The sequence below is a fragment of the Dermacentor albipictus genome, chromosome 8 (genome assembly GCF_038994185.2).
Source record: "Dermacentor albipictus isolate Rhodes 1998 colony chromosome 8, USDA_Dalb.pri_finalv2, whole genome shotgun sequence".
NCBI classification, from domain to species: Eukaryota; Metazoa; Arthropoda; class Arachnida; order Ixodida; family Ixodidae; genus Dermacentor; species Dermacentor albipictus.
The window spans coordinates 125702221-125721769 of record NC_091828.1 but is presented as its reverse complement, the minus strand read 5'-3'; the positions used below and the strand labels follow the sequence as shown (position 1 = coordinate 125721769).

The 19549-nt window shown below is 50.2% G+C and overlaps 1 protein-coding gene across 1 annotated transcript in view; it reads right to left on the bottom strand.

Moving 5' to 3' along the window:
• Positions 1 to 19549, bottom strand: part of LOC135900747 (caskin-2-like) — a 319002-nt gene that overhangs the window by 68471 nt on the left and 230982 nt on the right. Inside the window, exons 13-15 of the mRNA XM_070524415.1 lie at positions 17067 to 17154; positions 16397 to 16599; positions 15430 to 15579 (exon numbers count right to left, since the gene is read on the bottom strand). Coding sequence (XP_070380516.1) covers positions 15430 to 15579; positions 16397 to 16599; positions 17067 to 17154 — 441 coding nt within the window. The remainder of the gene's footprint in view (positions 1 to 15429; positions 15580 to 16396; positions 16600 to 17066; positions 17155 to 19549) is intronic.

Here is a 19549-nt window from a genome sequence, read left to right as displayed (position 1 = left end):
ACTGTGGCATATTCCAATACAGGAACCAACGCGATTTCACCCTTGAGAATCTTGGCAACGAAAAATCAAGTAAACGATCACCCTTCGCAAGGAATGCGCAGAAAACGGGACGCTAACCGGTCTGCCTGCAGGCGTCAGTGGCAAAAAGAGGAGGAAAAAAAACGGTACTCTGTCCACACGCCACGGTAGTGGCCTGAATTTCCTTTGCACGAGCGCGATCTGGACCAGAATATCTATTCGCCAACTGCGATTTCTGGATCGGTCCACGAACGACAACAGCCAATCCGTGCCGCGCATCCAAAGTCCTCCGGAAGAGCGACCTCGCTCCGTGGTCACACACACGATGTGCGTGCGCGCTCCTACTGAGCCCTCGTGACAGCGTCATCGTTCACCCTCTGCACGATGCCCGCTGAAACGTTGTCTTCCAGCCACGCTCGCAATCTCCACTTTATAGTCTCCGAATTCCTCCCCCCCCCCCCTTAATTTTTTACGTCTACGCACTCTTTTCGAGAGAAAAAACTTACTTTCGAAGACACTTCATTTTCTTAAGTGCCACCATTCGATCCGCAGACGTAAAATGCGCCCAGAGTCTGTAAAACGCTATCCAAGCCACGGTACATTCACAAGCGCTTGATTCAAGCGAAACACCCTCGATACATTGAGAGCCCAGTCTTCACTCTGGTAATGAACATCGTCTCTTCGAATGTCGCAATACGTGACACCGCATCTCTGAAGAAATGAAACGAAAAAGGCGCTAGAGGAACGGTCTCGAAAGGATGAACCTGGCGTCGCCGACGACATCGTTACGGCCATAGAGCTTCGTACAATAATTACTAGACGGAACTCTGGCGCTAGTGCCTATGGGAGCTGCAATGAGAGCGGCTGTATACGAGCATGGGAATTATGGGAAGTACATGGATTTGCCTAAACTTCGTTTCTCGGCTTCAAACGGCTTTGTGGCTTTGTAAGCTCGTCGTTTTCAACGATGTTCTGCGTAATAAATAATTAATTAAACATCACTAAAATTATCCGACGGCAGGGTTCGAACACAGAAACTCTAGCACAGAAGCCCGATATTGAAAACATTGGACGCATGTATCGACAAGCGAATGAAACGCCCTTATGAATTTATCGCGAGCATGCCAGTGCCTTGAGACGCTTGGCGCGTTTCGACTTGGCCGCCTGAACAAACTCAATCGTTGCAATTGATATCAATTACGCGTGTTCGCGGCGCCTTCTGCACTTCGAAGAGCATAGATTGCAATGAAATTTACGTCAATAAGATTTATATAGCGTAATATACAAAGCCACAAGAACGTCTAAATCCACAAGCACGAAGATCAGACAAATCCATGTACTTCCCAACATCCCGATGGTGGTACAACGACTGGAGCGCCAGAGTTACCTCTAGTAATTATTGTAGGAAACGCTATGGCTACGGCATGACACAAAGTAACATTTAGTAGCGATAAGGTTAGGTATGATGACGTTGCTCACTATATATATATATATATATATATATATATATATATATATATATATATATATATATATATATATATATATATATAGAGTTTCTCACTACATTACCTAGAGGGAAATCTGGCGCTGCTGCGCTGTGGTATGCATGGGAATGCCGGTATATTGTGGATTTGGATTGGCATCGTTCTCGTAGAGACAGGACACCTTGAAGACGCGCTTGGCAAGCACCGTTCCGTCTGTCACAATGATTCATTTTCTGCTAGAACAGCACGTGAAAAGCTGTTTTAGCTTTATTATTACGCGAAAACATGTTTTGTTTAACTATGAGAACTTGTTATTGTGTGTACGACTACGTGTTGCGTAAAAAGTATCAGCGGGCCGCTAAAGTTGGAGGACAGACGACAAGGTTCGCGCTCGCTTTGAAACAGTTGGTCGTCTGTTATGGCTTTTCTTCGCTTGGTCATGCATCGTGGGTGAGTAAGGATGTAATATGCGTGAATGGAAACATTTTATGAAGATGTTACTTTGAGAACGCGTTATTTGCGTGGCCATATCCACGTTTTAGACGAAGCCTCTTACAACACCAGCCAACACTAGCCTCGCACACACATATCCCGTCATTCCCATGACGGCACGGTGCCCCCTTAAGAAACTCCCATAGACGGTGGCGCCAGATTACCCTCTAGGTGTTATAGTGAGAAACTCTATGTATATATATATATATATATATATATATATATATATATATATATATATATATATATATATATATATATATATATAAAGAGAAGCCAACAAACACTGACACCAAGTACAGCATAGGGGAAATTGCATGTGCTTAATAAATGAAATAAAGTAAATGATAAATTAATGGAAATTAAAGTGGATGAAAAAACAACTTGCCGCAGGTGGGAACCGAACCCACAACCTTCGCATGTCGCGTGCGATGCTCTACCAATTGAGCTACCGCGGCGGCGTTTCCCCATCCACTTTATTGGGTATTTATGTGTACTAGTAGAACCCTGGGAGTGTCGGGAAATATCGGGTCCCTCGGTTAACCCCCTTTCTTCTCGTTTATATATATATATATATATATACGGAACGCGCCACTGTGCGCGTTCCGTCTGGCCTTCGCTCGCCTCTGGCAGCCGCAGCTGCCATTAACAGGAGAGAACACCCGTGTAGCGTGACTTCATGACGTACTCGTCTCCTGGACAGACAAACCGAAGCTGGCTCCTAGAAACATGCTGCGTAATATTAAATTATTTGAAGCGTTCTGACGCTTGCCACTATTCTAGCATCTAAAATTCATCGTAAATTTAAAAAAAAGAGAAGTAAAACATGTAATCAGCACGTAATCTTTTCAGCTTGAAGAACCATAGAACAAATGTCAACGTGAAGTTTCCGGACGCTGTGAGGGACATCGGAACACACGCACTAACCAACTGGGTTTAAAAGGAAACGCAGCGTTAATTGCGCGTTGTAAACGAGCTCGCCGACGCCACCAGTTCTATTCGGAAACCGGCACCGGAATCAATGCGCTTCGTTTGCGAGGCACAGAGCAGTCACGCAGCAGATTAGCTCACACAAGTCCATTTGTCAGCCTCAATGCGTGCAACCAGTCATGGCTGTTAATGTTATTTGCCGAACAGCTAGCGCACGTCTGTCTCACTTGGTGCTGCTGATCCTGTTTTGTAATTTCTCGTTACCTTTAGCGAGCGCTTGTTATGCAGGCAGTGTATATAGCCTTTGGTGAAGCCGTGCTCTTGCTGAATAAAAGCGCCGCGTTGACCGAACTAGCAACGCATCGAAATACGCATTTGATTAAAAGAGACGCTCGTTAATGGATAGCTTTAAAATAGGAGCCTCAAACGTTTCGAAGCAACAAAGAAATGGCGTCGACGCCGTGCGCATTTGGGATTTGCGTTTAGTAGTACTTGCGGTTTGTTGGCTAGTTTGTGCATACTGAACAGCAGAGATTTTAGCGCCAGATACACGATCGCAGAAAAGAAAGGCCAGAGACAGGACGAACGCTTACGTCGATCATGTACGCTATTCCTAACATACAGCGTGCCGCCGCCCAAGAGTCGCGGAGGATCGAGCCCCCGAAAAATTTGCACCGAGGCGACGCGGCTCTCGCCTTGTACGTAACCTGACCCGATTTCTGCAGTAACTGTCAACGTTCGTAAAAAGGAAATTCCGATGTCGGCCATCACTTTCTCTCAACCTCGCGCCGATTACAAAAATTGCGGCGCCGCAAAAGCAAAACGCAAACACTATCCTAAGGCTGTATGCGACTTGGGACCTGAAGCATTTCGCGTCTCTATAATTCTAAAGCTCCGCAATGTGCCTCGTTCGCTATTATAGAAGAGGAGAACAGCACAAACATCACAGGAGAGTGGTTGCAGTGGGTACGCAACAGTCGAACTATAATAACATAAGGAGTTACAATCTGAACAACAGAAACACGCCATCGCTTCGACGCCGTCACAGCTCCACCTCTGCCTTTTATCACTATATAGCGTGTGTCGTTATACAAAACAGCTAAAAAAAAGAACGAAGAAAAAAACACTGTGTGACATACATTTATAAAAGGTATGAACTGTTCGTCACATCTCGGACCACCAAACACCCCATGGTGTTAACCGTATCTTGCACCATTTTGTTTTTCTATAACAGCTTGGCTAACGGTAGCTGCGACACCCTATACGCACATTCTTTGGTGCAGGTCTGCAGAGTCGTCTGTAATCGTTCGTTCCTGAAAACAGACGACCGAGCAGCCGCTCATGATTGTACTGCTTCGGAAGAAAAAAAAAATGTGCAGTGGCGACTTAGCGCTTGTCATTGTCAGACACGGGTTCCAGCCATTCACAGCACTGCATTGTTTTGCTGCGACAAAGCAGCATATTTTCCAAGACCGCAAACTGGAACGAGCCTTAGGAGACGTTCCACACGTTTTCAACAGACGTATCAAAGCCCAGTACCTAGTTTCGCAACACTGCGGCGCAGCTGACTGCATTAATACACTACATGATGCACAAAACAGCAGGTGGTAAGCGCGCAGACAAATACAAGGCAAATAATCGCAAAAGCATTTGTAGCAAATGCGCCTCAATTTATTTTATTTTTCTGCCGCCAGGAGATAACGTCACAGCCCTTACTTATATTTGCAAGCATGGCCTTTATTTTTATTCCTTACTGAAACACATGATGAGCTCCCGAACGAGGATGTAAAACACGAAATGAAGAAATTATTGAAAGCCCAGTGACAGTAAAGATAACCAGCGGAAGTAAACTGCCGCAAACGAAAAAAAAAAACGACAACCAAGGAAATGACAAAGTATAGCATTTATCCATTCATTCCCGAGTACTACGCGGACCGAAACAACTAAAACATCAGGGAAGCGCGAACAATTCCAGAAGCGTATCTTCATTTTCATGCATTCCACGCGATAAACAGTCCCCTTATTCCTCTCTATTTTTTTTTTCTGGAGAGAGAGAGAGAGAGAGAGAGAGAGGGGGGGGGGGCGGGCGAAGGCGACAACGGCCGATGGACAAGTAATCGAGGCGCGCAGAACACGGGCGCTAAAAGCATATTGCACTGAGGTGTATACAGGCTGCATATCCTCAGAATATCGCGGAATCCTATACGACATCCCGAAAAGCGCGCGGCCGTTTGCGTGGCTCTGCATGCTATACGCGGCGCATATATGAATGACGCGCCCGTGTCGAGAGAGCGGCGCGAATGCATGATGCAAGAGCGACGCGGACGCGTGCAACTGCAGCGAGTCCCACGCCGACGAAGGGCAGGGAGAGCGGGCTGCCGGCAACCACGTAGGTGGCGCTCCATTCGCAGTTGAGTGGAGACGCAAAGGCCTGCCCGTTGCGACGACGAACACGCGAAAACGACAGGCACGCAGAAACGACCACGACGATGACGACGACAACAAAAAAATGGCTGTGGCTTAGGTAAGGTTAAGCCCAGGATGCGAAGCATACTAGCCTTTATTTTAGTTGTTGAACCACTGTTTAGCCTGGTGAACTGCTGTTGCTTGGCTATATTTGGTTCGGCTAGACGAAGAAACAACTCATGCATTACTGCTTCGCCTTCAAGAGTGGAACGCGACAGCGTTCCCGTCGACCCGCCAAGGGGTGTAAGACAATGGGCTACAGGGCAGCGACTACGCGCCCCGCATTGGACGCGGTGAGCGTCGAGCAAAGCAGCGTTCGGCGCGGCAACGAAATGTGCGCCTGAGCAAGAGACGCACGCCTTAGAAACAGCTCGTTTCTAAGGCAACACCGCATTCACTAGAGGCGCTTTTGTACCGCTTTGAAGCATCGTACTCGTGGCTCAGTGGTAGCGTCTCCGTCCCACACTCCGGAGACCCTGGTTCGATTCCCACCCAGCCCGTCTTGCAAGAGTTGAGCCAAAGCCACTTCTCCTCTGTCGTGACGTCACGGTGTCACGTGGTTTCAAGGTGACACCGCCGCGCCTGAGGAGCTGGGTTGAGCTCTCGTAATATGCTTCGCATAAAATTCCTGTCTTTCGTCTTGTGATCTCCTCCACGTTGCGGGTTTGAGCCATTTTGGAGGGATATCATCACCACCGCCATCATCATAACCACTGGTTCTTGTTCATGTGCAAATGCGTAGATGTGCCGCTTGTAAAAGTTCCTCTCGCCTTTTTATCGCTTTCACGCGAAGCACTTTCACATGAATGATTATTCGTTCTTCAGTTTTCTATTTTTCGCTCGATGCGCGGTGCAGATTAGCGAGCTACACAATGCCTTGCGAGGCCTCGGCACACGCGACCTCTCAACTCTTACGATCAATCGAATCAACATTGTCGCAGTCGCCGTGCATATGGTCAGCTCTGATCGGCCCAGGGGGCAGCTGCCACGGCCTGTCTGGTTGGCTCAAAATGCCACCGTTACAGGACTTAATAATATGGCGGAGCTCACCGGTGTCCAGAATGCCACCCCGGGGCTGCTGTATCCTCGCAGGCATTCCACTGAATGCAGTGTTGCTGCAGTGATCAGTTAAGCGCTGTGCTATGCATAGCACCTTAGAAAACTGAACTCACTGAAGACCTCGTGACAGCCATCGGCGAAGTGAACAGGTGAAACTCAAACGGTGGCCACAAGGAACGCTTTATATTGTTTGTGATCCGAAACATTCCTTGTTTTTTTTTTTTCCAATGTGCGCGTTTTGGTCATGATATCACACTCGAACTGAGAAGCAAGTCTCGGAGGTAATAGCAGCCCAATAGCTTACAAGCCTGCACTCTACATGAATGTTTGGCGCACTGCATGGGTAAAATAGGAGAGAAGGGATTGCGCTCTAAAGATTGCATGCGCAATAAATAGTAATAAGTACCCCTCTCTCCTCTCTCTCTCTTTGGATTTCTGCGAACACGCATGTGTCGTTTGGCGTTTCAAATTTAGAGCCCCCTCGCTCCAATAACCTTTCGGCGGAAACGACGACACATATCGGCCGACGCGTATAGATCATTCCCCCTCCCCCCGCCATCCCTGCACCCTCCACCCATATCGGGCTCGGCCTCCTCATTCTTTCTTTTTTCCTTTCTTCTACTCGAAAGAACCTGCTGTTTTTCTTTTTCTAATCTTTGTGGACTCTGCGCCCAAGTAGAGGAGGCAGGGAACTGAAAATTTTGTTCCGAAGCCCTGGGCCTCGCTCTTTGCTTCCCTTTCATTTTGCTTGCCGCCGCAGTCCTGCTAGGGCGCGACGTCTCGTGTAATTACTCAAGAAAATTGGTTACACCCATTTAACCCGGCAGCGCATGCCGAGGAAGGAGACCGGGGGAGAGGCGAAGAGGTTGAATAAGAGAGACAGAGAGAGAAAGCGCGTCTATTTGATCACTAGTACCGTGCATCGCCACAGAAACTGTAGCTGGGAGGTATACTTCGCCTCACCAACGTCGTGCACTGCAGCGAAGGCTACTGCTAGCGTCAGTGAACCTCAAATGAGGACAGTCTTGGTGTTCTAAGCAGGGTTTTCTATGATTGTGACAAGTGGCACGTCGCATCCGTGTAAGTTAACGTGGCTAATAAGCACTAGCAAGCCGAATAGCATTGATGCGACAGGCGAGGGCAGTTCTAGTAGCCGCATCAGGCGTGCAAACGCTGGCGCATCGCATCGAGGAAACAAGGAAAAGCGAGACAGGCTGCCGCCTCGTGCTTTCCTCCACTTATCGGTGGAACGCAAATTACTGGAAACAGGTTTCGCATGTATTGAATACAAATGCGATACGATACGGTCGCATTCATGTACACGCGCTTCTACGAAGAAGGGAGGGAGGCTTGCACAGAACTAATCATTCCGAGACGGTTCCATTCACCCGGCGACGCGCGATCAGAGGGTCTTTTCTGGCTGACTGATGCGACACAGCTTTCGCTGCACTGCATGGAGTTGGCGATACGGCGGGTAGCTAACAAAACTTGTTCTCGATTCCAAATCACGTAGCCAATCACGTGCGTCATGTGACAGTGTGTGCGTCAACCCCCCCCCCCTCCCCCCATACCCGTGTTCACGCTGTCGGCCAGTTCTCGTTAGCTTAGAAAAAGGCTGACTTCATACACTGTACAGCGTACGAATAAGCGGTGTATTTGATCCTACACGGATCAGACGAGGCCGGGTCTTTTTACTGTGCCGGCGTTCGGCCGCTGTATCATGCAAACGCTAGCGGTTCGGGTCGATGCGCCAGCAGCGGGTGGGTTGGCACGCTGGGCCTGCGCAGCAAAATGCACGCACCGCAATCGGGCCGCGAGCTGATGTCTGGGAAACTGCGGTCAGCGGGGAGCGCCGGAAGCGGTTGTTCCGACTCCCGTTGTCGTCTCCGTGTTCTCTCGCGGCAGTGCTCAGCGATCTCCGAGACTAAACAGTCTCCCAATCTCGCACGACACCCCGTTGCGCAGAATGGCGCTACCCTCTTGCACCTGCTAAGTGTCCCTGTATATAGCATACACAGGGGGAATATAACGTTCGCTACGACAGGTCGGAAACAACGTGGCCGAACCTGCCAGCTGGCACGACGCGTTTCTGGCACGTTCGTGCATGCGGTAGCTACAGGCACACACCTTCGCCGACTCATAACGCTATCCTAATCCCCACCGTGCGTGAAAGCCCTGTTGATCGTGCCACTTATTTCCTAGGTCTAAGCATTGGCGCCGCGGTAGCTGTAGTCGCTCTAATGCAACCAAGCTTTTGTGTCACGGAAGCCTGTACTGAATTGTATAACTGCACGGTACTCGTGAACTAGTGGCAGCACACACACACACAAACACACACGCGCACGCACACACACACACACACACACACACACACACACACACACACACACACACACACACACACACACACACACACACACACACACACACACACACACACACACACACACAGTCCCCCCCTTTATTTTTGTACATTACAGAGCAGTGCACAACAATCTAAACATATTATTATTATTATTATTATTAGTAGTAGTAGTAGTAGTAGTAGTAGTAGTAGTAGTAGTAGTAGTAGTAGTAGTATCCACACTCCTCCACATCGAGTCAGTTACAACGGAGCTTAAGAGATGTAGAGCTTTCAAAGGCGCTGCAGCGTGCTTGGCGAAGCACGACGCACAACTGCACAGGCAAAAGGCGGCGACGAGAGCAAACGTGGATCACTGGAGTCACGTGAGTTCCAAACACACACACACACGGCGACGCGCAGAGCGAGGAATCGATGCTGACGACGAAGGAACGAAAGAAAGAATTAAAAAAAGAATGGAAGGAGCGAAAGGGTGGACAAATGGGAGAGAAACGGAGGCGGGGATTAAAAATTAGGATCCATGAGAGTTAGACAGAAAAAGAAAAAGAAATGGTAGACTCGAGGGAGGAAGCCCGGAAATGAGCGCCGTCGATGCGACAAGTGTAAAAGAGCGACGGCAGCGCCCCTCAACGAAAAGTGTAGGGGGAAAAAAAAAGAAATACCGACAAGGAGATATGGAGAGACAAAAGCGAGATAAGCAGAACGCGGCCTCGTTATCAACTGCTACGAAACGAAAAAAAAAGGTAGTAGCGTGATGATAAGCAGCGCCATTACAAGCTACTGCGGTTTTCTTTTTTCTTTTTTTTTTCCTGGCGTGAACAGTGCGCGCAGCGCTCTCGTGCGAAGATCGGCGGGATCGTCGAAATGTGTCTATACGACTTAGCGAGAACATCGCGATCCAAGACGGGTCGCCGATTTGAGCTGGCATGTCGACGAGGCGAGTTAAAAATAAGGGAACGGGCTGAGTAATGAAATACCTTACCCGTTTCCTGCACGGAGACCTTAGTGGATCTTGCGCGGCATCTGCTACACCCACAGATGCCCCATCCTGCCGCATCTGGAATGTGTACGCTCGCAAATTTTTCACGCCTGCCTACGGCGTGCTGCCGAAGCCTAGTTTGAAAGGAAATTCTCTGACGGATGTAATGGTGCTGCAGTGACGTGAGCCTAAAACTATGCAAACCGACAGGGAACGGCTCGAGCAAGGAACAAACTGATTGACAAAAAGAAAGCGTACTCAAAGCATTAGGAAACAATAAAAGGGTGCAGTCTGCACGGCGCATACGTGTTATTGTGATACAGGGTCAGGGAGAACGGCTCGACGACAACCTAATACAGGCACAGCGAAAACCTAATGATTCGGCACGAACTCGCTCTGTACCTGACGTACGTGCCTCTGCACTCCAGAACGTAGTTCCTCCACTAGGCGCTAACACTGAAAGAAATTCGCCTCAGCCGTGTGACGTCATCGAAATGAGAGAAAGCAAATGGCTGGTGCATATTAGACGGACCTTCTTCGAGTTAAGACACCCATCTAGTTGCAGCTGTACGCTCAAGCTGTGAGGAGCATTGAGGAGCTTGACTAGCATCAGGTAGTCAAGCCTCTATGGAAGTCCTCAATGGAAAAAAAGAAATGATTTAAACAACGCGGTCCAACATACTATTTCGAGACCTATGGTTTTCGGTCGTCAGAGGTCAGACGACCGAGTACCGTAGGTCCTACATCCGTTATCTTGCAGCGCGATTTCTTGAATTTTCTTTTTCGTTGAGAACAGCTTGGCTAGCGTCAGCTGAGACACACGTTACATAAGTGCTCTACCCAGCAACATATTCCGGCAGGTCTACGGGGAAGCTATCACGTGACTTCGACAATCATTCTCCCACGGCTCTTGCATGCCCCCTCCCACACCCCACTTTATTTTTCTCCCTATAATGAAAATGGAAAAAAGAAGAAAAAAACATAATTTATTATAAGATTTCTTACTAGTGGATCAGGCCTGGGGCAAGGGGAGGGAGGGTTGTACTGTACCAAAGAGTGTCAGAAAAAAAAACGCAAAAAAAAACGAGCAAGCTCGAAAAGTTCGTTTGGCTTTTGGCGGCTGTAGCCTTTCGAAATTTTCGACATGCTCCGCAGAAACCCGCGCTATTATAATGCGGGCGTCGGCGCACGTATCGAAGCCCATTAACAAAACGGCGTGCACCCGTAGCCGGACAGCCACCCGCCCCAATCGTTCTCTACCAGAACGATCACAGCTGAGCGCTGCTGCCGCTGCTTCTCTCTGGCATATACCTCTGGACTCTCACTTTGCTCGGGCGCATGCGAAAAAAAAAACAGGCAAATACAACGAACATAAAAAAAAGAAAGCGGAAAGGCTAAAAGACTAAAGAAACACTAATACTACGAATGACAAAAACACGAAAGGAAGCCCAAATCGATTCGTCTTATATTTTCAGACCTTTGCAGTATCTAGTTCTCTTCCGAGCGTATCATCAGTTCTTTTGCTCTATAGTCAGTGGTGTCGCCGTCTCTTCCCTGGTGCCGTGATTATCTCTCGCCACGCAGACGAGCTTACACCTTCACTCGCTCGATCGCCTCTGGTTTTCGTACGGTAGCAGCAGCCGGAGGAGCTCTTTATGAAGGATCATTCCGTCCACGCAAACCAAAACAAACGAACAAACAAAAAAAAACGGAAATGGGACGGCACCAATCAATACCCCCTGGCGATGGAAAGAATGGAAAGAAATAAAACAAAAACAGAACACTGGGTGAAGCCCAGAGGGGAGGCATCAGCACTCACTCCCCTCCCCCCCCCCCCTTCATCCACGCTCCATCGGTGGCCGGCGTAACACAGAGGGCGCAAGGTAAACAGGTCAACGGCGCAGAGCCACTCCCCGCCCGCTCGACCGCGCGCTCGAACCTGGGCTGCTGTTGCACTTTTGTGGCGGAGCCGCGCGGCCTTTGGAGTGTCCCTTTCCTTGTCGACGTCTTTTATTACGAGCGTCCACCTTGTTCCTCGCATTCTCGTTGTCCGCTCAACCGCCCGTCCCTCCCACAGGCCACTCGGCGGAACACGCACCCTAACAAAGACGGTTATGAGCGTTCGGCTGAGGCCAGGTAGCAGGAGTGACCGTCGAAAAACCTTTACACAAACGGAGGAAGAGCCACGCGAGTTTTTTTTTTTTCCCCTCTCTTTATCTTTCGTCCGCATTCCGGACGCCTCCAGGAGGTTGGCGGCGGTTGCCTTTCGACAATCTGAAATAAAGCGTAACGGACGGGCGCCGTTGGTTGTCCTCGAAAAAAACTGCGCGCTCCAAACACCCGCCCCGCTATTCCCGTTTTAATATAGATACATCGGCGGTACGATGATTCCCCTTGAGAAGAGACAAACGTGCGCGTCCTTTAACCCCGGATTTATTGGAGCGCATGTTTGGTTATGTCACGCTTGTAAGAGAGACGGAAAGGAGGAGGAGGGGCAGAAGGAGAGAAAGGGATTTATGTTCTAAAGAAGAGAAATATAGCGACACCTCTCTCGCACAGTGGTAGATTCCTCGACTGCGGTTAGGGCACCCGCGGTGTTGGGGGAAGAGAGAGGAGACGAAGAGAAAGGTAGGGAGAAAGCGGAGGAACGGGGGCGGAGAAAGAAGAGAAAGAGAGAGAGGGACCGGAGAGCTACATAAAGAGAGAGGAGGGTAGTGATATGGGGGGAAAGAGAGAACGACGTTAAGGGAGCAACAGCGGAGATCCTTCAACGGCCGGCGGTGGAGGAGGAGGCTCGAGTCAGAAAATTTCATTACACCGTCAGTTCATTTCCAGGCACACACAATGCGGCGCGCGCGCACAACGCGATCGCGCAATCACAGGTGCCATTCCGCACGAGCGGCAAGCAAACGAGCGGCGCCGTGGCTCAGACGAAGAAGGCGCGCATGAATGCGCGTCCGCCGAGCAAACATCGGTGCGCGCGCGACATTTTTTGTGCGTGCAAGCAGAGCGGATATTTCCCAGAGGATGAGCACGCAAAGACTCCGTTGTGCGTTTACTCGCTGGAGTATATAACCCTGCGAACGGAAAGGCGGGATTAACTGGAGAAATATCCTAGTTCCCGAGCTGGAATGTTCGGAGAGGCGGTCATTACTTGCACAAAAAATTGAAATATGTATTCAAATAATTTTAAAAATTACTAATCATTTTCTTATATAATTACTTTACGACACATATTGCAATTCACGAAATGTAGCCTGTAGGTTCGAGAGGCCCATCCACTTGGACATAATTTCCAGAATAACACTAGTTTGGACATATGTGCCATCGAACTCGCCGTAATAATGCACTATTGGCGCACTTACTTTTTTACAGCGAAGCTTTTAAGGGCTAGTTCTCCCAGGATCGTGTCCGTGTGTAGACACAAAACTCGTCATACGTGGGCGGATCCCGAATGTAGTGCAATGCCATGCCGAGCCGCGGCGGAGGTGAAGCAGGCGTTAAGCACAACCCATACGTGGGCCGATCCCTAAGATAGTGCAATGCCGGGCCGATCCGCGATGGAGGTGCAGTTCGCCATTAAGCGGCCCACATACACAGCTTCGCTGGCCATCCTTCTTCAGAGTGGGAGGGCACCGAGTTTTTTAACAAAACGCTCTTTTACGCATTGAAGCACAAAAGTAACTGGAACGCCCATGAATTTCGACCCACACTTTAGGAAATAATATCTCGAAACTGGCGTCATTCTGGAAATTCATTTTAAGCAGATGTGTCTTGCAAACTCAACGGCTACAATCCATAAATTGCAATATATGCCATAACGACATCAATTAAAAAGCAAATTAGTGAATTTCTGTTAATTAGTTGAACATGTGTTTCGATTTTGCGTGCTCGTAATGACCGCCTCTTCCGATACACCAGCCCAACGACAAGAACTGTGCTATGTGCCACAGCGGATTTTTATTAAAGGTTGGGTAAAACTTGAAAGTGATGGCCCTGTGTAGGTGGGGCAGCATGCATGTCTCACTTGACAACGAACGCGCACCGAAACGCGAGCGCCGGTGCCTTTGTTCGGAACACGAAAACAGCCGATAGGAAAACACCCACATGCGGATTGAGGTCGCACAGTAATATCGTGGCGAAGTACTTCCATGCATGTCTTTTCCTACGCGTGCCTTTTCTTTAAAAGGACACTATACAGCTTCTCACTAGTAAAGCGTTCTTTCGAAACTAGTTTGGAAATGTAACCATGTAACCCAAGGAAAACAGGGACGCAAGAAAACACGGCACACCAATCGTCGCTGTCTTCCGTGCGCTGCGTTCCCACACTATGAACCAACTCGCCCGAATGGAAGCCCTGCTGTTAAAACGAACTATTTGTTAACTTGGGGGGGGGGGGGGGTATGTTAATTATTACTGGAGAATAAAGCCATTCTTTCTTTTTAGTATTGTGCCAGTACATAAGCACCGATTCGTCATTCTTAAACTACACATTTCAACGTAATTCGTTCAATTCGAGCCGCTCTGGCGCGGGAAATGTTTTCGACACTCCTTAGGTTCGGTCTCCGGTTACGTTTAGAGTGCGATCTAGTCCCTCTTTAACCCTAAACAATTATCTACGTTGCGGTAAACGCTGTCAAAATTCGTGACGTCACGTATAACTAGTGCGGCCAGAACTCCGGGGCAGCGTCAGTCACCGACCGTGAGTCGTGACTGACGCACGGTCTGCGTCTTTTCATGGTTCGCAGAGTCTTTCGAGGCTAGAGGCCAACCTGCTATTCCAGCAGCGGAGAATGCGTACCAACCCAGCTGAACTTGATATTCCACCCCCGTGTACCTTTAAGTGCGGCAGGACATGAGCTAACTTGACAATCGAGCCGGGCTAAAGATGTTTACATCTCGGGAACCTAGCAGCACCGCACAAGAGAATGACGTCAAGGAATAACGTGACGTGGGCACCCGCGTTGCGTGATGCAAGGTCCTCTGTCTCTTGTGAGCTGGTATACCAGGTTCCCACACACAAAAAAGGAAACATGGTGCAACGTATACTGACTACAGAGGGTCAACATGAAAACGCACTAACGTGAGTAGGTGAAGTAAGGGGGCACACGTTTCAGGAAAAAACAGCGCCAAAAACGGAGCACGCAGAAGAAGCGCCGCGCCTCCTGCGTCTTCTTCTGCCTCCCGTTTATAGACCTGCTTGCTCCCAAAATATGAAAGTGCAGGATCAGCACACACAACCAGATGGGGGCTGCGGCGAACACGCGGTACTGCGTCCTTCTTGAGGGTCTGCGTTTGCGCTGCATGAGCCTTTAGCGTCCTATGGGCGTCGTTATACCCGAGCGATTCTATACCACGACCAAAGAAAAAGAAAAGCACAAAACTGCTCGCGTAAACAGGCGCGCCGACGTCTCGTTCGCGATGACACACGCGTGTCGAGCGCGGTCGCCTTCCATCAGGGGCGATGTCGTCACAGATGCTCGCTTCCTACGAGTAACGTATATATGACGCAGATGATCAGGCTGTAGGCTGGTTTGCTTTGCTCGTGCTCGCGCCGCAATATGCCAGCTCAGAGCACACTGAAAAAGAAAGGGGGGGAGGGGGAGAGAGCGTGAAGTGTTTAAGCGTGCACTGACCGAGACTCCGTTGACGAGCAGACCGGCCACGTTGAGGGGCGAGAGCACCACCACCTCCGGGGTGAGGCTACTCATGTGGCTACCCACGCTGCTCGTCAGTGTCAGGCTGCTCGACGAGCCGTGGCTACCCGTGGACAGCCGGTGCGCCACCTATGAACACGCCGAGGTGTGAGTACACGCGGTATGTATGCTCTACAGGTGCTCAACTCTGAACGTATACCACGGTACGGAAAGATAAAAAACAGCTACGTCGACAGCTGTAGTCGACGACCTCTGTCCGTCAATTACATAACCCACACTCTTAAAAAGCTTAGTATAAAAAGGTAGTAACTGCATGAGTTACAATGCCTCTTACAGACAGTTACTAACTTTTTACTGGCAAGCTATTAACGCTTGAGACATACCGGTGCAATCAAGGTCAAGTCAGCAATTGACTTCTACCTCGTCTCGCGCATGACCTATATTGTGCTGCGTGACGGTTTCTATATTCGGCCACTCTCCCTAATGTGTTTTTCCTAATCAGATCCACTCGTCACCGATTCGTTAATCAGCTGCTCGGTGTACTATATAGTCTCGCTCTCACATCGACTTGTTCTTTCACCGTAAGCCGAACCCGTCGCTTACGTCTAACGACAGACTACTGAGGGTACGAGGTAATTCGTGATATAGTTGGTCTGTCATACCAAGAAATATACCAGCACCTATAGGCGGACAAATACGGACATCAAAACGGACACACGACGCAAACAGCGCCGTTGGTTATCCACGATCGTCTAATAACATCGCGTAAAACCAGGGACGAACACAGAACATACACACACGGTACTGACAAGACCAGTTGGAAGTCAGCGCTGTGCACGTGTGACATCTATACGCTCGTTCCTAGTTGTTACGCGCCGTTATCAGGTGGCCACGGAACTCATGGGAGCCGCACTGACTGCCGCACTGACCGTCGCCAACCACCCACCTTGGAGTCGGCGGACGAGCTGGATGAAGACCCCCGGCCGGAGTCCAGGCTGGAGCTGCTGTGTCGCGACTCTACGCTTCCACCGCTCGGGCTGTCCCGGCCGGGGTTGCCGCCGCAGCCCGTCACGCTGGTCACGCCGGTGTCGTCCAGCGAACCGGCCGCGCCGATGTAGCACACGCCCCGGTTGCCATTGCCGCCGCCGCCTGCACGCAATTAACGCCAGTCGCGCCCGTTCAATCTCGGGTTTCGAGCGAGCTTACGCTGTCAATTACAGGCAGTGGGCCAATAGCTGCTCGCCATCAGTACACCGCCCGGTTAGCTTCACTGCGGAGGAAAAAAAGGGGGGAGCTTTACGTGCCAGAAACACGATCTGATTATGAGACACGCCATGTGAGGAACTGCGGAATAATTTTGACCACCTGGGGTTCTTTAACGTGCACCTCAATATAAGTACACGGGTGTTTTTGCCTTTAGTCCCCGTCGAAATGCGGCCGCCGTGTCCGTGATTTGATACCGCGGCCTCGTGCTAGAAGCCCAACACCAAAGCCAGTAAGCAACCGCAGCGGCAACTGCAGACGCATTATGAAATAAAACAGTTGCAGATTGGTATAAATGCTTCGCTATCGAAGTTAAAAGTTATAGCTTACTGTTCGATGTGTCGCGCACTCACCGGAGGGTGGGAGTCCGGGGGGAAGCGGCGTCGTGGGCATGCCGACAGGAGTCCCCGGATGGCTCTGGGGTCTCGACAGCGGGGCCATCTGCGAACAGAAAAAAGGACTCTCCACTGAGCACCCGTGGGGGCATTACGGTAATGCTGTACTCCGAAATTCCGCTTAAAGCATTGAGCAGGAATCTGAAAAAGAAGCCGAGCTCTTTATCACGTTCTTACAGCTGACAGAGCTAAGCACGCGAAGCCATTCAACAATATATAGGCGTGTTCCAATTCTGGCCAGCATTGGAGACAGTCTTCGTTGAGAGCTAAGAAGAAAGATTCGCGCTGAAGTAATAGAACGCGTCAAGAAGGCATCTCCGCAAATCGGTTCCACTTTGTGTCGACAAGTGCATATTATGGCTATTTCTTAGCCTTCTTTGCGCGTGAATCAATAAAAACACAATGTAGCTTACACTAAGCGCATAGCAAAGCTTGACTATACGTTTTCTTGTGGGCACAGGACCTTCCAGTCGAGTTTCCGAACCTCCTGCTCAGTCGCCATTTTGTTCTGGGCAGCAAAGTAACCCGCGTCGTTTTGAACTTCTATGGCGTCATCGCGATGACGTCTTTTTGTTGACGGCTACGTCAGAATTGGAACCAGACTTAAGATGCCTACTGTCCGTTTAGTTAGCTGTCTATTTAGTCGTCTACAGCAATTACCGGAACACGGCCGTAGGCGCACGAACAGTTTTTCACTTGGCATCGCTGGTGGCGACTTAATTCTGAGTAATGCGTCTGAACGTCCACGAGCTCGTACCCACCACCTTCACGAATCAATTTTTTTCCACGAGCAGCAACTGACTGGAACGGCCTTCCCCATCATGTCGCTGCCATAAAGGGATAAAGAAAAGAAAGAAAGCCCCGCGCGATCGAATTCCTCGCGGCGATGCCTTTTTTTCGCCCGGGGATCCGGTAACACGTTTGTACGGCAACGGTACAACGCGCACACGTCACGGCCAGGTGTCGACAAGCCCTCCGGTCCAAGACAAGACGAGCCCAGGTCGCACGGCCAGGCGCACGTGCTGCGACTTCCCTTCCCGCTGCATACGCGCCCACTCATTACAGCCGTGCGCGGCGCGCCTTACCCGCCCAGACGGAATGATCTCCGAGCAAGAGAAACAGAGCGACCGGAGGAGGGGGGAAACAAGAGAGAAACACACGAGAGGATAGAAAGGAGCTCTGGCGCGCGCGCGGCCGGGGGTCAGACAACAGCTGTGCGGCGGCAGCGGCAGCGAGCGCGGTGGTGGGCCTAATCCGAGAATCGCGAGCGGCAGATGACATCGACAGGCCGGAGGAGAAGCGCGCGGGCGGGCCGGCATATAATCTGGGTCACACGCGTGCACAGCGGCTGACAGGCAAAACGGGAGACACCGCGCGACCCAAGACAGGCACGGGTTGACGGGAAGGAAAGAAGAAAAGAGAAGCGTCGTCGACCGGTGTCGTGGGCGGGGCGGCAGAACGGAATAAAAAGTTTATGAGACGGCGCGGGGGGAAAAAAAATAAAGCGCGAGAAACGAGGCGCAGGGAACTCATTGTGACGGAGAAAGGAGAGAAATCGCCCTCGCGGAACCTAGAGACGCGCGAAGCAACGTGGCCAAGAAAGAACCAAAAATGGCGCACACGCAGGTGTGCGCGCTCCCAAAGAGCACACGGGAGCAGAAGCGAGCAATCATGCGAGCGCACACAGACGGACCGGCGTAATGCTAAGGGACGAGACGGACAACAAAGCGTTGATGTCGGCGAACACCACAGCAGGTGGGGCGTGGCAGTTTTCAAGGCTTAAACTGTCTTTGAAGAACATAAAGGATTGCTACCCATGCTAAAAAAATGTTTTTCTAAGGGTGCAGCTCTAGCGGACAGCTAACGCGAATGCTTCCCGCCTTCTGCTGCTTGTTCTTGCAGTTGGCGGCTTTGCCGCAAGTACTGCGTGTTTTAGGTGGAGCGGCGTTCAGAGTTAACCAAGGCGACGCTCTAAATAAACTTCCTCGGACGTTGCACGCGCGCCGGGCAGCGCTGTCAGGCACAGGTAAGCAGACAGGTGCAGTCCGCGCTGCGAGGCACAGCCGCGGCAAGTACTTCGCGTTACACATGGACTCTAAGACATTCATCGCGACAGCTCGCGCGCCCCGAGAGTCTCGGAGGCCATGCGCCAATGGTACGATGTGCGTTCTACTGAGACGACAGGTAGCGCAACGACAACTGTTCACGTTATTTGCGTAAAGGCTCTAAAGCAAGCGAACCAGTGATCGAGGTATGAAATCCGAGCTTTCCTCTCAAGATTGCAAATCGGACACTGGATAGTTCGGTCAGGTGTATCGTAACCTCGTCAATTTAATTTCGGGCGTAGCGATGCGAAACGGCGTTTCCCGGTATACATATATTTACAAGAAACATATTTCCGCTCAACGATACTGCATGGCGCCTTCAACAGACCTATCGCG